The 27,287-nt window shown below is 32.3% G+C and overlaps 3 protein-coding genes and 1 long non-coding RNA gene across 4 annotated transcripts; 2 read left to right on the forward strand and 2 right to left on the reverse strand.

Annotated features, from left to right (window-relative positions):
* Window positions 1-1,585: 1,585 nt before the first annotated feature.
* Window positions 1,586-7,098, forward strand: LOC146897631 (uncharacterized). Its single transcript, XR_015023756.1, has 5 exons — window positions 1,586-1,931; window positions 2,364-2,426; window positions 2,535-2,594; window positions 2,707-2,756; window positions 6,656-7,098. It is a non-coding gene; the product is annotated as an uncharacterized LOC146897631 (long non-coding RNA).
* A 1,265-nt stretch (window positions 7,099-8,363) lies between these two features.
* Window positions 8,364-8,786, reverse strand: LOC146897632 (uncharacterized). The gene has a single exon (XM_085736444.1). It carries the CDS (start codon window positions 8,784-8,786, stop codon window positions 8,364-8,366), a length of 423 nt encoding a protein of 140 aa, XP_085592570.1.
* A 622-nt stretch (window positions 8,787-9,408) lies between these two features.
* On the reverse strand, window positions 9,409-10,753 carry LOC146897633 (uncharacterized). Its single transcript, XM_085738181.1, has 2 exons — window positions 10,640-10,753; window positions 9,409-10,130 (listed from the first exon to the last, which is right to left on the reverse strand). Exons 1-2 carry the CDS (start codon window positions 10,715-10,717, stop codon window positions 9,690-9,692), a joined length of 519 nt encoding a protein of 172 aa, XP_085594307.1. The 5' UTR covers window positions 10,718-10,753; the 3' UTR covers window positions 9,409-9,689.
* A 10,793-nt stretch (window positions 10,754-21,546) lies between these two features.
* Window positions 21,547-26,556, forward strand: LOC146897634 (sulfate transporter 3.1-like). The gene is made up of 7 exons (XM_085738182.1): window positions 21,547-21,740; window positions 23,163-23,264; window positions 23,774-23,886; window positions 23,985-24,160; window positions 24,252-24,314; window positions 24,426-24,510; window positions 26,448-26,556. The coding sequence occupies exons 3-6, from the start codon at window positions 23,818-23,820 to the stop codon at window positions 24,433-24,435; spliced, it is 318 nt and encodes a 105-aa protein (XP_085594308.1). The 5' UTR covers window positions 21,547-21,740; window positions 23,163-23,264; window positions 23,774-23,817; the 3' UTR covers window positions 24,436-24,510; window positions 26,448-26,556.
* Window positions 26,557-27,287: the final 731 nt, after the last annotated feature.

The raw sequence follows: 27,287 nt of genomic DNA on the forward strand, positions 1-27,287 counted from the left end.
TATAGATGAGTAAAGGAGATCATGCATGTGTCATTTAGCCATTGACACTGTCAGATTAACAAAATTAAGCTAATTTGCAGAGAATGATATTGAATTAAGTATCATTCTCAAAAGCTGACAAGCTCTTTTATAGTTAGCATTTTCTGTTTCGTTTTGCTGGTTTGTGTATCTATCATACATGGTTTTGTTATTTGTTTCTAATGTATTTTATCTGAATCATGCTTTCACAGATGTTGCATTATGGGAATGTATGTGACATAACAGATATGGCTTATAAGTAGCTCTTGAGGCTTAAGTTGTGTACCTATCATGTCGAGTACCATCCAGATGAGGTTTGTGCGATAAGAACTATTTCTTTTTGCGTTTTGTTTGACGCAAGCTGTGTTTTTTGTTGAGTTTATAGCAGTCGGATTTTATGTCAAGTAAGTAATATGTGACGTTGTGCAAGGTTTGTAAAAGTGATTTTTGCTGTTTGAGTTGGCATTTTAAATTATATTCGAGTATAGAATTTGTTTTATTGACATACAAATTGATTTTATAAAAAAAAGATTGCAACCCATGCCTCTATAAAAGAGTATGGACACGCTTTAAAATTTTATTTATTTTGTCATTAGCCAATTTTTTATCATGAAAAAAACTTATAAATTGGACATTTTTCTTATGAATTGATTTTAATGATTAAGATTGTGGTATGAATGTTGTTTAGTTAGATGTTTATTGCAGCAGTTCTCTACCCCAATAAAAATCTTAATAAAATTTGATTTTTTATTAAGATTTTGCTCTTTGCTATCAAAACTACTCAAGTGTCCTTTTCAATACCATTTTATTGGTTATTTATGCAACACTTTGTATCAATGTATCTTTGATATAGTCATGCTTCCACTACGTTGGTGCATATATTGGCGTTGTTTTTGGCAGTGTTGAAATTGACTTGATCATGGTTGTATGCATCTGTAAGCTCTTTGTTCTCCCACTTTTGAGTCTGATATACGAATTTATGAAATTAATGTGTTTTCTTATGCATATTTAGGTTGTGATATTTGTACTTCAGATACTTTTGTTTGTTGCAGCGCCAATTACATTTGTTTTGGGAACGGAAACATTCCAAACTATGTCATATACAGATACATTGAGCATTATTCGAATCAAAAATCGTGTTTTCAGTATCCTAATTCTGAATATGGATGCACCAATTTACTTTGCCACTGTAAAATATTTAAGGGAAAGGTAAGCTATCTAGAATTTTGAATTTTTTTTCTAACTAAATTTTCTTGCTTAGAATAATTTGTTGACACAAGAAAATTGTTAGTGTTTATAAGATCTCATGGTGGATTGATGAAAAGGGAGACAAGTTTGAAGTATGTTATAATGAATCTGGATGGTAAGTTCTATTTGTAGTGATTTTTCCTATTATATATGCTGTGTTTTGGAAATCATTTGCATTTTCTCATTAGTTTTAAATTCCTAACTTTGTCTTAATTGATAATGACAGGTATGCATAACCAACAACTGAGTTTTGGAGTGATGGGGTTATTCTTTATATTCTATTGATTTGGTACATTTGACATCATTTTAAGGTACAGGGGCGTCCCTGAGGGGGTGCAAACAGCTCAAACAAGCTGGGCCTCCCCCAAGGATGGGCCTCAAAAAAAAAATTATACCCAGTAGTATCCATTCCTCCAATAAAAAAAAAAGTATTTCATACATTCTTTCTTTCACGCTTCTGTTCTCTGTTTCACGCTTCTCCTTTCTCCTTCGTCGGCCGCTCATCACAAATCACAATCAGTCAACAGTCATCACCGATTTTCTTCCATTCCATCACCGATTCACAACCATCATCACTGATCAATCATCAACTGATTCACATCATCAGGCTTTCCTTCTTCTTCTTCTTTCACCAAATCATCCCCTTTCCAAAACAACACAATTTGGTAAGTAAATAAACTCTCTTTCATTAATTTGAATGTTGAAATCTCTAAAATAGAGATTGATAGAGATTTGTTGAATGTTGAAAACAACACTGTTTTAAATTTCAATCGGTTTTCCTAATTTATTCACAATACTGTTTTGGGAGTTTTGTGTTTTCCTGATTTCAATTTGTTTTCCTAATTTATTCACAATACTAGTTTTGGGTTTTCCTAATTTCAATCGGCATTCCTAATTGCTAAACTAGAGTTGATATTGCAAAAAAAAAAAACAGTATTGTCATTGATAGAGCAATGCAGGATTTGTTGAATACCTTATTTGTATTTGCAATTTCAGGATTTGAATACCTTATTGTCATTGATAGAGCAATGCAGTATGCCTGTATGGTAATTGATCATTAATCATTTCAAATACCTTATTTGTAATTGCAATTTCAGGATTTGTTGAATTCTCTAAAGTCCTGCTTAAGCTGTGATGAAGCAATGCAGTATGCTCAATATGTAAGTGCCTTTACTTGTAGCTAAGGCCAAACATGGTTTCAATTTTTAGATAAGAGGATAGGGGAAATTGGAACTTTTGTCACATCCTATTGAAATATATCCTTGTAGGTTTTGAGATGGGAGCAAATCCCTGCTGATAACCGTGCTCATCTTATGAGGGAAAAACAGGTTAATTGTGCTTTCTCTGTTCACTAGAGTACAAGTCAGTATCTATTAAATCGCACAAGTCCTATGTTGCGAAATATACAATACGAAGAGTTGATTGATGAATTTGCTTCAGTAAATGCGTAGGAAGTCTCGTTTTGGTGCGAATGAAGACTCGTTTTGAAGGTATTCGCCTAAACTCGTTTTATATTATCTATTGCTCTTTTAAAAAAAATACGCTTTGATTTTATCACTCGTCTTTTTCATTCCCTGAGCCGAGCCTCCGAATTCTCAGGGATGGCCCTGTTAAGGTATATATAATAGCCAAATGTGTTACCATTTACGTTCCAAATTTGTTGAAGCTATTTGTTCCATGAGATGTGAAACTTTTTGGTTACTTCATAATTTGATTCATTTACTTTCTACACAATGCTATCTTGAAGAACATGCTCATTGAGAATTTCATTAAATATTTCAATGTTAAGTAAGTGATATCTCAAACTGATTAATTTCTAACCGCTTTTCTTATTTTCTGATTTACTTATGTGATGTATGATTTGCATCACATTATTCTAATATCTCAAACTATTTTTTTAGTATCAATTTGTGAATGACCTTAAAATAGCATATGCATGACAGACAACTTAAGGACATCTTTGTGTTGTCATCCATTTTTTGTCTATAATTTAGAAAAAAATTTGAATACATGCTTCCACTACATGATTAAATGTGGTTTGCCTTTTCAATATTATCTTATTGAAAATGACTGTGTGTACTTAAGATGAATTTGTGGAGGGCTTAACTACTCAAGTGTCCTTTTCAATACCATTTTATTGGTTATTTATGCAGCACACTTTGTATCAATGTATCTTTGATATAGTTTGTCCTAGACAATTGATAAACAAATTTTCAACTCCAAACTTTTTCTACTTTTTTTTTAAGAAACATCAAATATTATTGATGACGAGACTGTGTAAGACGCACAAATGCTCGCGAAAAGCCGAAAAACAAAGTGACAACAACTAATCCACACACCCACAAAAACACAAAATCAGCCGATCCTAACAAAAGCATGACTCTGCTACACAGAAACAACAGCAAAAATGCTGTCAAAACAGAAAAAATGCAGACAGAAAAACCCAGCCAGCAAAACGGTTGCAAAACTTGCATTGATATAACTTGCTTCTATTACGACATATAAGATAAAGTGTAATCATTGTTCACCTGTGGTATAACAGGACTCTCTTTTGAAGGAATTGGTCTCAACTTGCTCCAATCAAAGAGGATATGACGTGTTCAAACATCTTAGTTAGGAGCGTTTTTGTCTCTCTATTTTTACTCAAATGCGGAAATGATCCCTCATTCAAAAATACTCACTTTTAGTCGTTCTTAAAGATTTTTAAACTTGAAAAATGGTACGACTTATATGTGAACTATCTTTTATTTTGGAATAATATGTTTTTCTTGACAAGTATTAAAAACAGACGAATTGGTGTCTTTTTAGTCGGTAAGACTCGTGCGGAGCACGGGTCGATGGTCTAGTAGGTATTAAAAATTCACAAATAGGAGTGGAGGAATTGGGATTGAAATCTCGCTCACGGCATTCAATTTAACAATTTTGGTATTTTTTACTGGTTAAACTATGACTTATGGACTGTGAATTAGAATATTTATACCAACTAGCGAAAAGACGGGCACTCTAGTTATAAAATTCAAATGGGATAAAATGGTCAAATTGGAGGGGGTATGAGAAGTAAGTATAGGGTGGAAAAAGAAATTCAGAAAGAAAAAAAAAACGAACCTTATTTATTATACGAACCTTGTTTATAAATAAACGGCCCACCAATTGCTTCTCTAAATTTGCTATAAATACATAAAATTTGTCTCTTAGATTTAGGGTTTCATATTCCAAAATTCAATTGCCGCAGCTGCTGCTCCTTGTTTCTTTAACGAAGATCTAATATTTTGTCTCTTGGAGATTTAGGCTTTGAAATTCAACAGAGACATATGCATGCTGCCATGAGTTTGTTTTAACGTCTTTGTTCCTTTGTTTTAATATCAGGTATATGTCTTTTCATTTATGATTCCACAACCCAGTTCTTTTCTCTGTAGATTCATATGTTGCGTTTTTTTTTAATCTTGATCTAATCTCTCCACCTTTCGGTGAACTCTTTGATGCTTATCATATGAAGATATTTTTATTTCTTCGTCGTCGTCATCTACGAAGTGTGTTGTTTGGTTGATCATCATATACATATTTGAGCAAGCTCCCTCTTGTGTTTTTAATTAAAGAAATCACACTTGTTGAGATGGTAAAAAATATGTATATGATGATCAACCAAACAATACACTTTGTAGGTAGATGACGACGACGAAGAAATAAAAATAATCTTCATATGATAAGCATCAAAGTGTTCTCTGAAAGGTGGAGAGATTACATCAAGATTAAAAATAAACGCAACATATGAATCTCCAGAGAAGAGAAATGGGTTGTGGAATCATAAATGAAAAGACATATACCTGATATTAAAACAAAGGAACAAAAACGTTAAAACAAACTCATGGAGCATGCATATATCTATGTTGAATTTCAAAGCCTAAATCTCTAAGAGACAAAATATTAGATCTATGTTAAAAAAACAATGTTGCAGCAGCTGCGGCAATTGGATTTTGGAATTTGAAACCCTAAATCCAAGAGACAAATTTTATGTATTTATAGCAAATTTAGAGAAGCAATTGGTGGGCCATCTGTTTGCTGTCATGTGAGAGGTAGCTCTTGTGTCCATGTACCACTGCTCATCATGAGGAGTCTGATAAGTCGTAGTTTTATGTGTTTTTAGCATTTTAATTCAATAAGAGTTTGTTACGTTAGTTGTATTTCTTGAGCTATTTTGCTACAAAAATCTATTATTTTAATCTCATGTTGAAGCAAGATGGTTCGGTGGAAGTTTAGGCAAGAAAAGATCAAGAATGAAGGATGAAAAGGAGCAAAACAAGAGAAAAAAACATCGACCGCGCGAAAGAGCATGGTCCCGTGCGTTTTAGCATGGTCCCGTGCGTTTTAGAGTGCTGCAGGACCAATCCGTGCATATCAAAAACGCACGTTCCAGAGAAAAGAGCACGGTCCCATGCGTTTTAGCACCCTGATTATAAAAGAAAATAAAAAAAAAATAAGTTTCTTCAATGTGAAATAAGATGGTTTTAACTTTGTGTTTTGAGTGTTTTGAGTGTTTTTACTAAACCCGCACCCATTTCAATGTGAAATTCTCTCTTTGAGAAAATCACAAAGTTGCAGTCTTTGAGTAATTGTGTAGGTAGGTATTTTAAGGAGCACATTCTAACTTCAATGGTAAATTAACCCTCAAAAGTTTCAAATTAAAAGTAGTATAAGTTAGTGTGGGGAACAAAAAGAGGTAACCAAGTGCCCAAAACTGGTTGGTCACCAAGACATCAAATAAATGACCAAGTTCCTGACACTGGTTGGTCATCATGGGGTCAGAGCAAACATGTATATAAGGGGCATCATTGACTTGGGTTGGTATGAGCTACCCTCATTAACCTCCCAGGGAAGATTTGGTTACCCTAAAAACAAATATAGCTTTTGCAGTTCCCCAAACGAATAAATGTTAAGTAGCCAAAGAATTCCCACCTTTTTTATATGAAATGAATAAGAAATTTTTCTCGGTTTGTTTAGTGTTGAAGTTAGAACCTGTCTTCCTCATAATATATCTTACACAGGCGCAAGAAAAAGCTAGACTTCACACACTCACTCACTTGAAACTTGTTGTTGAGTTGAAAAGATTCATAAGAAGCACTTGAGGTTGTGATAAGTGTACGCTGAAAACGAAGCATTGGAGGAAATAAAAAAAATTCATTTGTTTGTTTATGTTGTTCATGTTGTTGGTGTTGTCATGTTGCTAGTGTTTTTTTGCCTTTTACTTGAGGACAAGCAAAGATTCAAGCATGGGGGAATTTGATGAGTCGTAGTTTCATGTGTTTTTAGCATTTTAATTCAATAAGATTGTGTTATGTTAGATGTATTTCTTGAGTTATTTTACTACAAAAATCTATGATTTTAATCTCAGGTTGAAGCAAGATGGTTCGGTGGAAGTTTAGGCAAGGAAAGATCAAAAATGAAGGATTAAAAGGAGCAAAACAAGAGGAAAAACACAGACCGCGCAAAAGAGCACGGTCCCGTGTGTTTTAGCGTGCTGCAGGACCAATCCGCGAGTATCAAAAATGCACATTCCAAAGAAAAGAGCATGGTCCCGTGCGTTTTGGCACGGTCCCGTGCGCACCCTGATTGTAGAAGCTGAAAAGTGCACAGTCTGGAGTTCAGACATGCGTTTTTGCTGTCAGCTTCTTGGCTGTTACAAAATACTTTGTTTTCCCATTTTAAAGCTTGTAATTTACCTTCATTGCATTGTCTATGACCTAAGGCTATAAATAGGTCCATTATCAGACTGCAAATCATCTTGGATCATTGGAAACTTGATATTATTGAAATACAAAGTTACTTTTGTTCTAAGTTTATATTGTTCTTATTTTTCTGCACTTTTACATTCTTGCATTTTATTTTCCTTCTCCTTTATAATTTTTCAATTTATCATTCAGCTATTTATTTTCATGCAATACTATTCTATGTCTTTTAATTATTACTTTTTGTCTACAATGAACATGAGTGAGTAGACCTTTTAGTCTTGCGATTGTTGGAATAGTCTAATGACTTAATCCTATTCAAACCAAGTCTAAATATATATTTGCTTAACTTCTATTTTCTAATCTAATTTCATTGTTTTCAAACTCAGTAACAAGTGTTAAACGAAGGACCGAAAGGTGAAGTTTAATAGTTGTTATTTCATCATCTCAAATATCAAACGAAGGATCGAAATATGAAGTTTGATATTGGAACAAATGAAATTAGACAAGACAACACAAAACTTGATGGTAACACCCCAAATGAATAGTTTTGTGAAGTATTGAGGCTATAAGAGTCGCACTTAAAGGGTCTCAATAATAATCAACCATGAGAATAGATTTGGTTGTTATTGAGATACGTTTATGTATTCTGAAAGGAAACATAAAATACCTAAGAGATTCTTGCTTTTTAGAAAAGAATTTAACCTAAAGATAGAGAAATAGACTTGGAATTTAGATGAAACCAACGGTCCCATGACGCTTTTTAATCTGAATTTTAACCAAGAACATTAAACTTCTAAACATTAATCTTTTCAGCTAATCAACGCTAGAAATAATATCGGTAATTACATATAACTCTCTGTGGACGATAATTTTTTTACTACTCGATAAGAACTGTACGCTTGCGGATTCGTATCAAAGTCATAGACAGAGTGTGCATTCTGTTGGTGTGTATGATGGTTGTGCTAAAGCGACATGTGCTTGATGAGGTCTCTACCCAAGAATGCCTGGATGAAGGTTAAGAGTGGCTGGTTGCTGCCAATTTCCAGCTGTAGGGTATGGACATTGAGGAGTGACCCATGGAGGATATGCCCATGGCTGTTGTAAGAGTTGATTCCATGTCCCGTGTTGCTGATGGTGTGATCGGCCACCTCGACCTCGGTTCCTTCCACCACGGTTGTTGGTACTGGAACTGCCACGGCTGCCGCGACCACCTGAGTTGTTGTTGTTAGGGCGGTTGGCGCGCATGTGAGGAGCAGCGGGAGTGACAGGATTATTGTTTTCCTGAGAAGCCATGAAAGTAGAGTTATCGGTCACATGTTGTGTGCGTTTAGCCACTGTCGTCTCTTCTAGGACAATCATAGAACGAGCCTTTTAAAAAGGAGGTAGGGTATCAGAATGACGAAGTTGAGAGCCAACAATAGCATAAGCATCAGAGAGGCCATAAACAAATTGAAGCACCATGCGTTCGTTTGAAACAGGTGCACCAACATTGGATAATTGGTCAGAGAGGGATTTGATGTGTTGGCAATAAGAGGATGCGTCTGGGAATTGTTCCATGGTTACCCGGGAAAATTCTTGTTCAAGATAGAGGGCACGAGAATTTTTGTTATCAAAGAAAATGTCAAAAAGACGGTCCCATGCTAGTTTTACGGTATAGTTACGTTCAATTATGGTATTGAGAAAGTCAGTTAAGATGGTTCCATAGATCCATTGCAAAACAATAGCATCAAGGTGTTTCCATAGGGTTGGGTTAGTTTCTTTGAGAGATTGGGAGGAAGAAAGGTCATCGGTCATGGAAGGGGGAATGATGTGGTCAAGGACCTCATAGGCTTGAGCATAAATTTTGAACAACTCAAACCAAGTATTGTACTGACTCTTTTCAATATCAAGGGTTATTTTGATGAAATTGGTGATATTGGTGATAGTAAGAGCATGATGAATGGAGTGAGTGTTGGTTTTGGCAACCGAGGTTCGGTTGTGGTTGTTTTGGTGTTTTGTTGGAGAAGAGGAGCAGACTCGGACATGATTGTGTTTTGGTGAGATGCTCGAAAGAAAACAAGAAGAAGAGAGGGTTATCTCAACTTTTTGATAACCTTGTGTATTTATACAATGAATATTTTATATTCTAATAATTTAAAATCTTAATCTTTTCAAAAACTCTCATTAAACTTCTTGAACATTTATAATCTATAAACTTATATATACGAGTCATCTCTGTAAATGAAAAGAAAAAACACAAGGTTATCTCAACTACCTTTTCTTTTCTTTTTTTGAAAGAGGTTATTTCAACTACCTATAAATTAGAAAATTAATCCAAAGTCCAAACTATACCTAAATCGCTTTAAACAATTTTATCAACTTAATGCATCATTACTGTTAGTAATAAATGAGCTCCCTCTAATGCAAATATGGAATATATTGCACAACATAACTTCATTCAGTTTGTCAAATGCTATAAAGATTACAACCCCCCACACCATTTCCTAGAATAAAGAACCTAACCATCCCAAAAGAATAAAATTACAGGGGAAAATGTTCTACAAAAAAAAAATATACTATTATCAAGATACTTTACCCATTAGCTATTTATCAGCATCCTTACTGAATGAAAATCACAATTATGTTAAAAAATAAGAATTACAAAAGAAAAAAAGAATTTATATCCGGAACTTCTGCTTTGAATAATCAACAAGATGCTTATACTGCAAGCAAAGTTGAATTAGAGCTTTCTTCCAAATCTGGTGGAGGCTTCACATATTTCCCGATTACTTGTTGTCGATGTCGCTTCCTCATTCTATTTAATTTTTCTAAACTCTTTTGCTTCCTCTTTTCTTTCTCCTTGTGCCTTAAACTTCTCTCCCTCTCATATAAACCTTGCCAAAAAACTTCACCGGTTGATGGCCACAACCAGTGTTTATTGGGATCCTCAGAATCTGATAACTCTGCTAAATCCTCATCCATGTTCTTCAGTGTGTTGTAAGAGAACCATTTGATCCACATTTTACCTCTACGGCTCTTGAACTTGTGTTGTTCCTGCATTACACCGGTTTCCGGGTTCACAAATACCATCCTCCTTGCGCTGTGGTAGGCCCACACGTTTACAAGAAGCTCAAGAACCCTTGAGTAGCAGTGCTTGTCCTGCAATTTTCATATATTTGGATAAAGTGGCATAAAATAAACAGCAAGATCACAATTTGTTTGAAAGTATATTAACTAGAATTTCTTGAAAACTATTTGAAGATCGAAATTGAAAATTTACAACTTTACTGTCAAGAATAGGGTTAACAGTTCTAAATTACCATTAACTAAGACATTAATTAACCATTGATTATTTTACTTGCACCGACGAAGTAAAAGCTGGTCAACTATAGACTGCTTTTATTATTTATGTTTTCTTTATGGTCTCTCAGCCATTGAATTAGGCACAGAAAAGATGGCTGAACACATGCACAGAAGATGGTCTGTTTCCGTAATTTAAAGTAGATATCTTCGACAAACTATTGGTCAAAATCATTACTTATGTGCTTCCATAGAAAACTATTTGTTTTTAAAACATACAGACTTCTATATGAAAGATTAAACCATGAGGATAAAATGGCCAAAACCAAACAAACAAAGGAAACAAATTTTTTGAAGAAGCAAGTCACCTTCGACAAACTCAAAGGACAGTGTCCGGTGGAATGATGTTCATCATACATCTGTGCATCCAGTGCATCTACTAACATTCTGCACACAAATTGTAGTTTACATTTGTTAATTAAATTTCAAATAAGTTACAAAAGCGCACTTTTCTTGGTAGATAATCAAGCTGATTTCCAATGAAAGAAATCCATTATTGAAAGGGAACCAAACACTTCCATGAGGGTATCAACCCTTGTTGTAAACTTAAGCTTAATCCAAAAGGCAAAATAATAGAGTAGAAAAATAGCAATAGACACTAACGTTATCTTTGGATGGACTTGAAATGGGGTAGGATTTTCTGGGTATCTAATTTGGAGGAAACCAAGGAGTACAAAGAAAATGAAGGCTACAAGGCCATGTTGAGGATTAGTTTCCACTCCCATGATGTTATTGACATGAACACTTCCTACAACATTAATGGTCACTTCATGACCTCTATGAAAATTGGATTTTAGCCTTACCACATTAGCCATGATATTGAAACTAGCTACTAGTAGTTCTTTTTAATCAGTGGAGCTAGAACAGTTGAATATGGAACCTCTCATTATGTATGATAATGTATATATAGCATTCGTTAGTGTTGTCTTAGTATATGGAACCCTTATTATTATTATTATTAGGGTTAAATATGTTTTTGGTCCCTATAAACATGTCAACTTTTCGTTTTAGTCCCTCTAAAATTTTCCTTCAACTTTTAATCCCTATAAAATTCAATTTTCACTTTTGGTCCCTCTTTTAAAGTAAACTCATATATAGAATTCATATTTTTTAATAAAATTTTCCAGAAAAATTCAAAATATTATAAGAATCACTCCAAAAAAAATTTAGAATTTTTTAACAAAACATGAATTTAATATGAATTTATATATTTTTTACGGTTAAAAATTCATATTTAATTTGCGTTTTGTTAAAAAATTCTAATTTTTTTTAGTAAAATTTTTTAGAATATTTTACACATTTTTGCACAATTTCATTAAAAAATACAAAAATTAAATTAAAAATAGGGACCAAAAGTAGTGATTGAAAATTTTATAGGGACTAAAAGTTGAAGGAAAATTTTAGAGGGACTAAAATGAAAAGTTGACATATTTATAGGGACCAAAAACATATTTAACCCTTATTATTATTATTATTATTATTATTATTATTATTATTATTATTATTATTATTATTATTATTATTATTTAACTTGCCATGAAACAAATTATTAGCATTATTGAATAGCTGATGTATTTGGTCTATATCACCCACCATATACGTTTGTTATTTAATTAATCTAAAAAGTGTTTTTTTTCATTATTATAATTAAGACAGGAGGAAGTACCATAGAGCAAAAGCATATGCTTCTATTGCATTAGTAGATGTTGTATTTTGGGATGGATGGAGTCACAATTTCATAAATAATATATTTTGGGATGCTATATTTAAGTAACCCTTGTGCAGTACATTCTCTGGTTACTATTATAAGCAAAAATTTATATCTTGGATTCATTCAATTAATAATATATGTGGCATTTATTACAGACCACATACATCATTAATTGAATATTTCTAAAATGTAAACTTTTGCTTATAATAGTAACTAAATGGTGTACAGCGCTGATGTAGGCAAACTGGCGGCGTGTATCGAAGATGAAGTGGCGCGCAAGAAAAGTTCACTCGGAATAGTGCAGATTTAGCATCCTGTGTCGGAATGACTCGAATTATACCTTTTTGGAAAGCCCCGGACCTCATGATCAAAACACATCGCTTCACCATGATGTAGGGGTGAATTTAGTCATTCGATGTCATCTGAAGGCCCAAAACCGCATTTTAATATTTCAGCATATTTATTATTTTTCTGTTTTATTTCAGTTTGTTATTTTTCGGCCCATACGAGTTTGTTATTTCCTCTAGTATTTAAACATAACTTATGCAGCCTAAGAGACATTTGTTTATTCAATAAAAATTATTGACACTTTTCTCAATTCTGATGGATTCCACAAACCCTTATTTGATAGGTTTGTGCTTACGGTCTATCTATTTATCTTTTAGGTTCAGTGTTTGCTAATCCTAACTTCTATACTTTGTCAAGCGCAAAAGCCTAGATAGCAACTGCAACACACATCACTCAATTTAAAGTATTCTATTATTGCACTTTGCTGCTTCTGATTTTTTTATTGGCACTTTCATTAAGTTGGCACTACAGAAGTGAAGTTTCCCCAGAACAACGAACCAACCATCTTTCGGATTCTCTTGTTCATCTCAATATTAATTTTAAGGGAAATGATAATTTGTACCCTCAAGGCACAAGTTAAGAAACCAAAGATAGAAATATTTTGTTGGAAATTGTGCATTCAATATTTTAGAAATTTAAAATCTTATCTTTTTAAGATAAAATTTATGATTTAATTCCACTTTTAGATTTTTAACTTGTGCCCTACCCTAATTTTAATTTACTTGATTCATTCGTTAAAATATTTTGAAGATTCCGTCGGGCATCTCTATTTTAACAGGTGACTTTTAGGGTACTGGTTAAGGAATATAAAAAAAGAAATTATAAATTAAAAATGATATTTTTTTAAATTTTTGAGACATTGATTGCACAATTTCTAATGTAATATTACTTCCTACGTCTGATATTAAGTGACACAGTTGACTCTGTCACACATACTAATGCATATTTTTTATCTTTAATTATCATATATTACAGAAAAATTGCTCAAAATTAAATCTATTACAAAAAAATATAAAATTTAATATTTTTAAAATATTCTTCAAGACGAATCTAACAACATATTATATGATATTATTTATCTTTATATAGTAATAAAAAAAATATAGTCAAAGTATATCAGATCAATAGTACACATTTTCAAAAAGGCATCTAATATATGAGATGGAAGAATTATTATATTTGATTTCTTAATCAGTATTACCTTCAAGGCATTAGTTAGCGTTTCTATATAAGGCATCTAATATATGAGATGGAAGAATTATTATATTTGATTTCTTAATCAGTATTACCTTCAAGGCATTAGTTAGCGTTTCTATATAATTTACTCCTTTTAATTATTCTTTGATGGATTCTTATTTCCTACTGGTACAAATGATGGCAAGCTAGTTAGTAAGTGGGGTGGCTATACTTTTTTTTTTACTTTGTTTGTCCTTTCCCTATCCACATTTTTTGAGTCAATATGTCTTTAATCACTAACGTTCAACGAAATTTATAAAGATTAATTAATTAATAATTAGTTAATAAATATATTGTTATAATCACTAACATTTGTTTACCAAAATCACTTGAATGATATGATAAATGATTACTTCAAGCTTAATCAAATATTTTGGTTTGAATTCAACCTTAAAAATGCAACAAAGATAAATATTTTTTACAAATATTTTGTCATTCATCACGGTCTTCCTGACTCGAAAGATTGACATATTGCCCACATAAAATACCCAATAAAAAACACTAACATTTATTTTTCTTATAGAAATGCCTTAAAGGTAATGGGAAGAAAATCTAAAGAAAAATGTTTTAAAATACAAGTCAAATAGTTGCTATAATAATATATATATACTCAAACATTTGCTAAATTTATAATAAGGAATATTATGATGAGTTTAATCACTGTCATTATCTAACTTTTATGATAAGTTTTGTCAAAGACAAGTTAATTGTGTCGTCCATAGTTTAACGAGGGTGTCAAAATTGTATGAGTTATTGTTGATAAAAAAAAAATTGTTAAGTTCAAAGAGTTAAGACTATTACTTTTCCCACCCTATTCATTTCCTCGCGCGTCCTATTTTTTAAAAAAAATGTCCTTGAAATTTTTGGATTTCATAATCCGAACTACTGTTTTTCTTTGTTATAGGGTGAAAAAATGAGTTACAGATTTTTTCGACTTTTGTAATCCAAAAATCTAAAAAAATAGGGCGTGTTACATGATTTTTTCGGATTTCATAATCCGAACACCCCCTAAACACCCTTTTTCAAGGGAAAAACAATTCGGATTATATAATCCGAACTGTATCAGCACAAATTTTAAACATGTTTGTAGCATGGATAGTCATTTTATGGACAATATTAATCTTCCTAACTCTCATCCTTCTGTTTTGGGTCATTGTTACCTGTTCTTAGTCAAATATCGGGTTTTCGGGCTACTTGATCGGATTGCTCCGAAACTTCCCCAGAAAATCAGAAAAAAATTCAAGGATCATGATTCACATAGAAGGGACTTCTTGCGGGACTCCGCCCCTCAAAATCCAAAATTTCATCTTTTAGACCAATTTTTAATTTTTCATATTCTCAGAAAAATGCGAAAAAATTTGCATTAGTTTTATTTGATTTTTAGATTTTTTTCGGTGTTATTTTTATGATTTTATTTGACAATTTTTTAGCATTTTTTACTTTATTTTTTTTGTTGTTTTTAAAAGCAAAACTCAAAACTGCTGAAATGTGAGAGAGTCTAATGACTGATTATACATAATCATTGTCCGGATTTTAGAATCCGAATTGCACAAGGGTATTTTTGAAAAATTTACAGGATGCGTGAGAATGCAATAGGGTGGAAAAAGTACTAGTCAATAGTTAATGAGATTCAGTTTTAAATGAAAACCGTCAAGGCCGGTCCTAGGATAGGCCGGGGGTGATACATCCTAGGGCCCATGTCGGTGGGATACCCAATTTTTTTTATAGGGGGTGTATATAGCAAAGTGCACCAGGAGGGCCCAAACATTAAGTACATAATTGTCAAAAAAAGGAGATAAAGGGTTGTGCTGAAATCTGTTAATGTTTTGGTGTGATTTGCTATATATACTTCCATGTAAAACAGATCTTGCTATATACACCCTCCTAGTAAAAAAAATTGGATCATTTGTTCCTAATAATATGCCAAATGCATCTAATATTAAAATCTTGGTGATACTTATTATCCAAGAAATTAGGAGAATCTTCCTAACAAATCAAATTATATTTTAGTTGAAATGAGGCCTAGTAGAGAAATTAATCTCATTCTGCCTTTAGAGAATCTAATTAAAATAAATCATATCAATATAGTAATGTCAACTTTCTTGGATTGATTGAAAGGATTGCGAAATTGGATTTGATAATGCAAAATCACATGAGACGCATTCAAGATCATAAAACAGGTGTGAGACGCATTCAGGATCATGCAGTCTACCCAACTTGTTTTATTTTGTTATTCTTTTTTATTAATAATATATATGATGAGATGCATTTGACACACGATGTTTTGAGGTGTATAGTTGAGATGTCAACCGCCATAATTACTTCAAAACAAGATGCTATCTAATTTTTGTTTCCGAACATACCAGTTACATATCAAGTGCAATTATTATCTCCCTCAAAAAAAGTACAATTATTATCAAACAAAAATCAAGCCTCTCAAAGAAGCTCATGAAATTGGCAAGAGTGGTCTCAACTTTTTTCTCATTTGTGGGCGTAACCCAATAATCATGACCAAGATATGAGAAACGAACCATAATGTGTATATTATAATGTAACCAAATAATCCCCAATTTTCAGGAAAGAACATCAACACCAAAGAAACTATTGAAAGGGAACCAAACACTTCCATGAAGGTATCAACCCTTGTTGCAAACTTAAGCTTAATCCAAAAGGCAAAGCAATATAGTAGAAAGCTAGCAAGAGAGAGTAACATTGTCTTTGGATGGATTTGAAATGCATTGGGATTATCTGGATAACTAATTTGGAGGAAACCAAGGAGTACAAAGAAAATGAAAGCCATAAGGCTATGCAGAGGATTGGTTTCTACTCCCATGGTGTTATACACATGAACACTTCCTACAACATTAATGGTCACTTCATGACCTCTATGAAAATTTGATTTTAGCCGTACCATATTAGCCATGATATTGAAACTAGCTAGAACGGTTGAATATGGAACCTCTCACTATGTATAATAATGTATATATAGCATTGGTTAGTGTTGTCACAGTATTATTATTATTTAAGTTGACATGAATTTTCCTAGCATTTGACAAGAGGCGTGATCAATCAAATTCAAGCCCCACCGTCTACAATTTACATCATTCGACGTCACATTCGAGAATGTCGTTGACACATACATTACCCATTAATTTTTAAACACAAAATATAACACTTTTCGAAACGTGTTATAATTCTCTCAAAAAATTAAAAATAATTAGGCCAATAGCAATAGGCCATTTGGTGATACATGGTACCTCCGTAATAAACGACTAATTCAAGTTACCTTTATACCATAGATATACTATCAACTATTTTAACGGTGTTGATGCAATCAAAAATATTCTAGTTGGGTCAATTTATTTATGAACTAAAAAACATTCTTGGACAATAGAAATATTTGAGGTTCCTTCGGAAAGAAAAAAAAAAACTCTTTGAGGTCCGGGTTTATTATTTGTATAGTTGGGGGAGGCCAACTATCCTTTTGGTATGATAAATATGGTAAATGGATTGATAATGTTTTTCTTTGCTTGTGATCTGAGAGAAAATGGGGTTTGGAACTTCAATAGCCTCCATATTCAACTTCTTTTATTTAATATTGGTTTAAAGCGATTGTGGGTAAAATATATATATATATATATATATATATATATATATATATATATATATATATATATATATATATATATATATTGGGTTAAAGCAACTTAATATTTCTTTTGTCCAACTAAAAAATGTGTGTGGGGGTTAAATACACCTTCATAATTTTAGATAGATGTAAATCAACATCTCCTTATATATAATTTTGAAAATTGTAAATGTTAGTAATATAATTGCTAGAAAAGTTAGTGAAGGGTGTTATAAGTACAACTCAAATGGTAAAAATTGTAGAAACATTTGATAAAATATTGTATGCTTGATCATTAATTTAGTAAAATACTTCCAACATTTAAAATCTTAACCTTTTCAAAAACTCTCATTAAACTTCTCCATGAACATTAATAATCTATAAATTTAATAAAAGTCAAATATGTAAAATTTATTTCAACTATCTATAAACTAGAAATTAATCCAAACTAGACTTTACTAATATCTTTGAACATGTTTATCAATTTCATGTAACTCAACTGGTTTGAGCTAAAGGTTAAAAGAGTTGGAGGTTCCAAGTTCAATCATATATGAATAAATAAATATTAATCTAACAACTAACTATTAACAATTGTCAATAAAAAAAAAAAAAACTTAATGCAACTTTGTTAATAGTAATAAATGAGATCCCTCTAAGCCAAACATGGAATACATACAACATAATTTCATTCAGTTTGTCAAGCGCTCTCAAGATTACAGGTTTACAACCCCCCAAACCAATTTTCCTAAAAGAAAGAACCTAACCATTCTAAAAGTTCTACAAAAAATACTATTATTCAGATACTTTATACATTACCTATTTATCAAATCTTAACTGAATGAAAATCACAATTATGTTAAAAAAAATAAAAATTACAAAAGAAAAAGAATTTATATCATAAACATTTTCATTTCTGACAGTATTGACATTACTAAGTCACCATCTTTGGAAAGTATTGAACATGGGAATGAAGGTGTGCTTGTGCTTGTTAAGAAAATGATGTAGCTAACATGCTGTTGAATCAAAAGGAAGCAGAAGAGAAGCTTGCACAGCAAGAAACAAAAATTGATGCATAGTTAAACGGTGACATGAAATTATTGGAAGATAATGAGAAGCTAAGGAAATTGATGAAGGATTTTGTTTCACGAACCAAAAGTACAGAAAATGTACACATTGGTGTCCTTGTAGAAGCAATTTGTTCTTTGGGATGAAACTTAAGATAGGAAACATTCAATGGGGTGCTGTGATGCTGTTTGTTATTTTTTAGTTTTTCCTTCGTTTGGTGAATAAAGAAGATTTTTTAACAAATGGAAGGAGTTAATAACAAACAGTTGAAAAGAACTCGGGTTTAAATCTTTGTTAAAATAGTTATTAGTTAGACATTTATATTTTACTTACCTTCTCATCAAACTCTAAATTACTAAGGTTTTTTTAAAAAGAACACGATGATTAAGACCAACCAAAATTGAATTAGCTACACAAATTAAAGTTGGAATGAAAATGAAACATGTGTCTATTTTTTTTTGAGGGAAAAAACACGATGATTAAGACCAACCAAAATTGAAACATGTGTCTATTGTAAAAGACTTCAAAATTATATACTACTCATTCCGTCCCGGAATATCTGACTCATTTACTAAAAAAAGTGTCCCAAAATAATTGAGTAATTTCAATTTTCAATACAACTTTCATCATTCCCAATACAATATAACTCTAATTAATATTACTTTCATCATTCCCAATTCAATATATTCCACTTTCCCCTTTATTTATACATTTTTCTTAATCTGTGTGAAAAACCAAACTGGCTCTGATATTCCGGGACAAAGGGAGTAATTTTGTTTCCGTATGTAGTTATCATTGGTACGTAATTCAACTTTTTATAGTAACAGTTACATATCAGGTACAATTATTATCAAACAAAAACCGTACTCTTGGAAAAGGTCGTGTAATTGGCACAAGTGGGGGCAACTTTCTTCTCATTTGTGGGTGTAGGCGAATAATCATGACAAAGAGATGATAAATGAACCATAACGTACGTCTATGATAATGTAGCCAGATAATCTTCAATTTTCTGGAAAGAATATCAACACCAAAGAAATTATTGAAAGGGAACCAAACACTTCCACGAGGGTATCAACCTTTGCTGCAACTAGGGTTGGAAATAAGGGTTGGAAAACAATTGTAAACACTTTGAGTAGAGAAATCAATGAGTCTCTTGACTACAGGAAGAGACTAAGAAAAAGAAGGTAAAAATTAGGGTTTGCTCTTAGAGAGCTAGTGTAAGGTTGATTTCTTGTAACATGTTGTATCTCTTTGTGTAAAGTTACTCTCGTGATTAGTGAATTGGAGAGTTGCTCTCTCTCTCTCTCTCTTGAAGTAGGTCAATTTAGACCAAACTGGGTATACAAATATCGTTGTGTTGTTCTTCTCCTTCTCTTCACACCCAAAAAAGTATTTAATTCAAATCTATTGAAGTAGTTGGCAAAATTGATCGCAACCTCCTTCTCATATTTGGACGTAGCCCAATAAAACAAGGTTTGATCCTTATCATGACAAGTACATGACAAATGAACCATATTGTATATATGATAAAGTATCCAAGTGTTCCCCAATTTTCTGGAAAGAACATCAACACCAAAGAAACTATTGAAAGGGAACCAAACACTTCCATGAAGGTATCAACCCTTGTTGCAAACTTAAGCTTAATCCAAAAGGCAAAGCAATATAGTAGAAAGCTAGCAAGAGAGAGTAACATTGTCTTTGGATGGATTTGAAATGCATTGGGATTATCTGGATAACTAATTTGGAGGAAAGCAAGGAGTACAAAGAAAATGAAGGCCATAAGGCTATGTAGAGGGTTGGTTTCTACTCCCACGATGTTGTAAACATTAACAACACTGACAGCATTTATGGTCACTTCAATATGACTTCGAGTAATATTGTACCTTGGTCTTACCACACGATCAGCCATGAAATTGAAATTTGAAACTATTGACTAGTGGTTCTTTTTATTTAGTGGAGTTATGAAATTGAAAGTATATAAATACTTAAGTGTATTTTTGTCTGGTCATATTGATGTGAGATTGATCAAGTTCAAGTCAAACACACCGTGTAGTTTTTTTTTTAGCAAACACACCGTGTAGTTGTACGTTGTATATATACAAGTTCATTGACATTTTAGTCATGTTCCATCTATAGCTGTCAAATTTACGTCTTAAAAATTTGGGATCCATGTTATTAGTGTGCCGTCCACATGTTAAAGGACCTAAAAAAACTTCAAAGATAATATCAAAAGAGTTCCAAATTTAGTTTCTTTTACTAAGCCTCCTGTTATTCCATTTAGTGTACGGTGTAAATATAATTAAAAAGTCCATTGTCATTATATTGCCCAGATAATATTTGATTATTGCAAAGTGGAATATTTTTATATACACGATATCATAATCTTCTTATATATAAAAGTTAACCCGGGTGATTATTTTAGCCCCAATTTTAACCTAAAACCTAATCTAACTTTTACTGTATTACCCCTGACCTATTTTGAGACCTCATACAATGAACCAAAGTTCACTCCAAAAGCCTAACAATTTTTCCCTATTTTCCCTCCTCTAATCTTCTTCTTCTTATATATAAAAAGTTAACCCGGGTGATTATTTTAGCCCTAATTTTAACCTAAAACTAAGCTAACTTTTATTGTATTACCCCTGACCTATTTTGAGACCCCATACAATGAACCAAAGTTCACTCCAAAAGCCTAACAACTTTTCCCAATTTTCCCTCCTCTAATCTTCTTATATATAAAAGTTAATCCGGATGATTATTTTAGCCTTAATTTTAACCTAAAACCTAAGCTAACTTTTATTGTATTACCCCTAACCTATTTTGAGACCTCATACAATGAACCAAAGTTCACTCCAAAAGCCTAACAATTTTTCCCTATTTTCCCTCCTCTAATCCGCTAATACTAATCCCAAAACCCAACAAATCAGATATGCAACAAATCAGATACGCAGAAAATCACGTTATTTTTTCTTAATGTGATGCCTTTCATCAAATTTTAATTTCTATCTATTAATCTTTCGACTTCGATCATTTTTGCGTTATTCTTTTTTTTGAAACAATTTTTGCATTATTCTATTTGCCTCATCTTTCTCATTCCTTTTGTATTTTCAATTTTTCTTAATTGATTTTCTCTGCAATTCCCTACTCTAAGCTATGCTGATATCTATCAGGTAGAGATTTTGTGTTTTGTTATATATGAATCTTGATTTTTGGTTGATGTACTTTTTCATGGTAACGCAGGTGGCTGTTTGTTGTTGAGTTTAATAGTGGAACTGAAGTTCCTTTTCATATTGCTCTGGGAGGAAGGAGAACGTGGTGAAAGAGAAGGAGAAGGATAGGAAGGTCAACGAAGCTAAAATTGAGGAATCTGTTGATGCTGATCAAGAACACTGTTCATCCAAGCAAGAGGTTGAAAATAATGGTATGAATTTGATAACTTGGATTCATTCATTTGTGGTATTTTTGTGATCATTGTTCTTGAATTTATTGTATCATAATTTGATTGTTTTAAATTGAAATTCAGCATATTTTGCATTCTTATTAAAAATGATTAGAATCACCATAGATTTGGTACCAAGTTTAATAGGAATAAACACCAAGTTTTTAAGAGTTATGGAATTGTTTGTGGCCGATTTGCGTTGCCGCTACTTTCAATATCAAATACCAATTTTTGATGATGACTTGAGTAACAGACCTTTTGATATACATGTTGTATAAGCTGATTGAATTTCCCAACCACGTTTTTCAATCTATTACTCCTTACTCCTCCGCTTCTTCCCTAACTGCCGTAACTGCACTCTTTTTTTTTTTTGGATCTATATCGTACCATCACAGGAAAATTGCCGGCAAGTGGAAACGGAAGATAGTTGTGCGCAGAATTTGTGAAGCTGCACAGATCAAGTTGGGTGCTCTGATGGTTGGCATAAATGAAATTGTTTACCTTGAATTCTATCGTGAAATTGGTTTTTGAGTTGAATTTTTTTTTTTTTTAATTTGAAAATTGCTTTTAAGTTGGGTTATTTCTATGTATTTCGGTTATATGATTTTAAGTTTTTTTTCGTTAGTAAGCTCAGACTTATCAACAATGGTTTAAAGAAGTATTTTTGTTTTATGTTTTTAGTACCAATGTGTAAGATTGTTCCTTATTTCAAAAGAATATAATGAATCTGTCTGTTTTGCCTTAAGTTATATGTCCACCTTCATTTCTTTTAAATATAATATACTGTATAAGCAAATTATCCCATCTGTTAGAGTCAGAAGCAAGCCTATAACTCTAAAACCAAATATTCAAGGGTGTGGTTGTTAATAGTTGTTGCTGAATTTGACATTTTTTTCTGTTTGAGAATTATGTGTATTTAACTACTTAATGCATCATTCTTGAGTTATGGATTAGACTGATCATTGATTTTGTCTAAAAACTATAACATGTTAAACTGCGTAGCTTCTAAAGTTGCATTGCACCATTGTGCAAGTGATATATCATGTATACATTGCCTATGTATATAGCTTACTATTCTATTTTATTTCATTTAGAATTTGTTAATTTTCCTTACCTTCAACTATGTTTATTTCTTTAAGACATTTTATCATTCTAGATTTTTCTTGAAAAGCATTATAGATGAGTAAAGGAGATCATGCATGTGTCATTTAGCCATTGACACTATCAGATTAACAAAATTAAGCTAATTTGCAGAGAATCATATTGAATTAAGTATCATTCTCAAAAGCTGACAAGCTCTTTTTTAGTTAGCATTTTCTGTTTCGTTTTGCTGGTTTGTGTATCTATCATACATGGTTTTGTTATTTGTTTCTAATGTATTTTGTCTGAATCATGCTTTCACAGATGTTGCATTATGGGAATGTATATGACATAACAGATATGGCTTATAAGTAGCTCTTGAGGCTTAAGTGGTGTACCTATCATGTCGAGTACCATCCAGATGAGGTTTGTGCGATAAGAACTATTTCTTTTTGCGTTTTGTTTGACGCAAGCTGTGTTTTTTGTTGAGTTTATAGCAGTCAGATTTTATGTCAAGTAAGTAATATGTGATGTTGTGCAAGGTTTGTAAAAGTGATTTTTGTTGTTTGAGTTGGCATTTTAAATTATATTCGAGTATAGAATTTGTTTTATTGACATACAAATTGATTTTAGAAAAAAAAGAATGCAACCCATGCCTCTATAAAAGAGTATGGACACGCTTTAAAATTTTATTTATTTTGTCATTAGCCAATTTTTTATCATGAAAAAAACTTATAAATTGGACATTTTTCTTATGAATCGATTTTAATGATTAAGATTGTGGTATGAATGTTGTTTGTTAGATGTTTATTGCAGCAGTTCTCTACCCCAATAAAAATCTTAATAAAATTTGATTTTTTATTAAGATTTTGCTCTTTGCTATCAAAACTACTCAAGTGTCCTTTTCAATACCATTTTATTGGTTATTTATGCAGCACACTTTGTATCAATGTATCTTTGATATAGTCATGCTTCCACTATGTTGGTGCATATATTGGCGTTGTTTTTGGCAGTGTTGAAATTGACTTGGTCATGGTTGTATGCATCTGTAAGCTCTTTGTTCTCCCACTTTTGAGTCTGATATACGAATTTATGAAATTAATGTGTTTTCTTATGCATATTTAGGTTGTGATATTTGTACTTCAGATACTTTTGTTTGTTGCAGCGCCAATTACATTTGTTTTGGGAACGGAAACATTCCAAACTATGTCATATACAGATACATTGAGCATTATTCGAATCAAAAATCGTGTTTTCAGTATCCTAATTCTGAAGATGGATGCACCAATTTACTTTGCCACTGTAAAATATTTAAGGGAAAGGTAAGCTATCTAGAATTTTGAATTTTTTTTCTAACTAAATTTTCTTGCTTAGAATAATTTGTTGACACAAGAAAATTGTTAGTGTTTATAGGATCTCATGGTGGATTGATGAAAAGGGAGACAAGTTTGAAGTATGTTATAATGAATCTGGATGGTAAGTTCTATTTGTAGTGATTTTTCCTATTATATATGTTGTGTTTTGGAAATCATTTGCATTTTCTCATTAGTTTTAAATTCCTAACTTTGTCTTAATTGATAATGACAGGTATGCATAACCAACAACTGAGTTTTGGAGTGATGGGGTTATTCTTTATATTCTATTGATTTGGTACATTTGACATCATTTTAAGGTACAGGGGCGTCCCTGAGGGGGTGCAAACAGCTCAAACGAGCTGGGCCTCCCCCAAGGATGGGCCTAAAAAAAAAATTTATACCCAGTAGTATCCATTCCTCCAATAAAAAAAAATTATTTCATACATTCTTTCTTTCACGCTTCTGTTCTCTGTTTCACGCTTCTCCTTTCTCCTTCGTCGGCCGATCATCACAAATCACAATCAGTCAACAGTCATCACCGATTTTCTTCCATTCCATCACCGATTCACAACCATCATCACTGATCAATCATCAACTGATTCACATCATCAGGCTTTCCTTCTTCTTCTTCTTTCACCAAATCATCCCCTTTCCAAAACAACACAATTTGGTAAGTAAATAAACTCTCTTTCATTAATTTGAATGTTGAAATCTCTAAAATAGAGATTGATAGAGATTTGTTGAATGTTGAAAACAACACTGTTTTAAATTTCAATCGGTTTTCCTAATTTATTCACAATACTGTTTTGGGAGTTTTGTGTTTTCCTAATTTCAATCTGTTTTACTAATTTATTCACAATACTAGTTTTGGGTTTTCCTAATTTCAATCGGTATTCCTAATTGCTAAAATAGAGTTGATATTGCAAAAAAAAAAAACAGTATTGTCATTGATAGAGCAATGCAGGATTTGTTGAATACCTTATTTGTATTTGCAATTTCAGGATTTGAATAACTTATTGTCATTGATAGAGCAATGCAGTATGCCTGTATGGTAATTGATCCTTAATCATTTCAAATACCTTATTTGTAATTGCAATTTCAGGATTTGTTGAATTCTCTAAAGTCCTGCTTAAGTTGTGATGAAGCAATGCAGTATGCTCAATATGTAAGTGCCTTTACTTGTAGCTAAGGCCAAACATGGTTTCAATTTTTAGATAAGAGGATAGGGGAAATTGGAACTTTTGTCACATCCTATTGAAATATATCCTTGTAGGTTTTGAGATGGGAGCAAATCCCTGCTGATAAACGTGCTCATCTTATGAGGGAAAAACAGGTTAGCTGTGCTTTCTCTGTTCACTAGAGTACAAGTCAGTATCTATTAAATCGCACAAGTCCTATGTTGCAAAATATACAATACGAAGAGTTGATTGATGAACTTGCTTCAGTAAATGCGTAGGAAGTCTCGTTTTGGTGCGAATGAAGAATCGTTTTGAAGGTATTCGCCTAAACTAGTTTTATATTATCTATTGCTCTTTTAAAAAAAATACGCTTTGATTTTATCACTGTCATCTTTTCATTCCCTTAGCCGAGCCTCCGAATTCTCAGGGACGGCCCTGTTAAGGTATATATAATAGCCAAATGTTTTACCATTTACGTTCCAAATTTGTTGAAGCTATTTGTTCCATGAGATGTGAAACTTTTTGGTTACTTCATAATTTGATTCATTTACTTTCTACACAATGCTATCTTGAAGAACATGCTCATTGAGAATTTCATTAAATATTTCAATGTTAAGTAAGTGATATCTCAAACTGATTAATTTCTTTCCGCTTTTCGTATTTTCTGATTTACTTATGTGATGCATGATTTGCATCACATTATTCTAATATCTCAAACTATTTTTTTAGTATCAATTTGTGAATGACCTTAAAATAGCATATACATGACAGGCAACTTAAGGACATCTTTGTGTTGTCATCCATTTTATGTCTATGATTTAGAAAAAAAATTTGAATACATGCTTCCACTACATGATTAAATGTGGTTTGCCTTTTCAATATTATCTTATTGGAAATGACTGTGTGTACTTAAGATGAATTTGTGGAGGGCTTAACTACTCAAGTGTCCTTTTCAATACCATTTTATTGGTTATTTATGCAGCACACTTTGTATCAATGTATCTTTGATATAGTTTGTCCTAGACAATTGATAAACAAATTTTCAACTCCAAACTTTTTCTACTTTTTTTTTTTAGAAACATCAAATATTATTGATGACGAGACTGTGCAAGACGCACAAATGCTCGCGAAAAGCCGAAAAACAAAGTGACAACAACTAATCCACACACCCACAAAAACACAAAATCAGCCGATCCTAACAAAAGCACGACTCTGCTACACAGAAACAGCAGCAAAAATGCTGTCAAAACAGAAAAAATGCAGATAGAAAAACCCAGCCAGCAAAACGGTTGCAAAACTTGCATTGATATAACTTGCTTCTATTACGACATATAAGATAAAGTGTAATCATTGTTCACCTGTGGTATAACAGGACTCTTTTGAAGGAATTGGTCTCAACTTGCTCCAATCAAAGAGGATATGACGTGTTCAAACATCTTAGTTAGGAGCGTTTTTGTCTCTCTATTTTTACTCAAATGCGGAAATGATCCCCCATTCAAAAATACTCACTTTTAGTCGTTCTTAAAGATTTTTAAACTTAAAAAATGGTACGACTTATATGTGAACTATCTTTTATTTTGGAATAATATGTTTTTCTTGACAAGTATTAAAAACAGACGAATTGGTGTCTTTTTAGTCGGTAAGACCCGTGCGGAGCACGGGTCGATGGTCTAGTAGGTATTAAAAATTCACAAATAGGAGTGGAGGAATTGGGATTGAAATCTCGCTCACGGCATTCAATTTAACAATTTTGGTATTTTTTACTGGTTAAACTATGACTTATGGACTGTGAATTAGAATATTTATACCAACTAGCGAAAAGACGGGCACTCTAGTTATAAAATTCAAATGGGATAAAATGGTCAAATTGGAGGGGGTATGAGAAGTAAGTATAGGGTGGAAAAAGAAATTCAGAA

This window comes from Medicago sativa, chromosome 8 (genome assembly GCF_051527215.1).
Source record: "Medicago sativa cultivar Bolivia chromosome 8, Bolivia_mono, whole genome shotgun sequence".
Taxonomy (NCBI): Eukaryota; Viridiplantae; Streptophyta; class Magnoliopsida; order Fabales; family Fabaceae; genus Medicago; species Medicago sativa.

Excerpts from the sequence above, each read along its gene's own strand:
- LOC146897632 (XM_085736444.1), bottom strand. The coding sequence starts at position 8,786 with ATGACCGATGACCTTTCTTCCTCCCAATCTCTCAAAGAAACTAACCCA.
- LOC146897633 (XM_085738181.1), bottom strand. The coding sequence starts at position 10,717 with ATGTTAGTAGATGCACTGGATGCACAGATGTATGATGAACATCATTCC. Across the intron at positions 10,131-10,639 it reads GTCCTTTGAGTTTGTCGAAG|GACAAGCACTGCTACTCAAG; the intron begins GTGACTTGCTTC and ends TGAAAATTGCAG.
- LOC146897634 (XM_085738182.1), top strand. The coding sequence starts at position 23,818 with ATGTTGGTGCATATATTGGCGTTGTTTTTGGCAGTGTTGAAATTGACT. Across the intron at positions 23,887-23,984 it reads GGTCATGGTTGTATGCATCT|ATACTTTTGTTTGTTGCAGC; the intron begins GTAAGCTCTTTG and ends TTTGTACTTCAG. Across the intron at positions 24,161-24,251 it reads GTAAAATATTTAAGGGAAAG|GATCTCATGGTGGATTGATG; the intron begins GTAAGCTATCTA and ends TAGTGTTTATAG.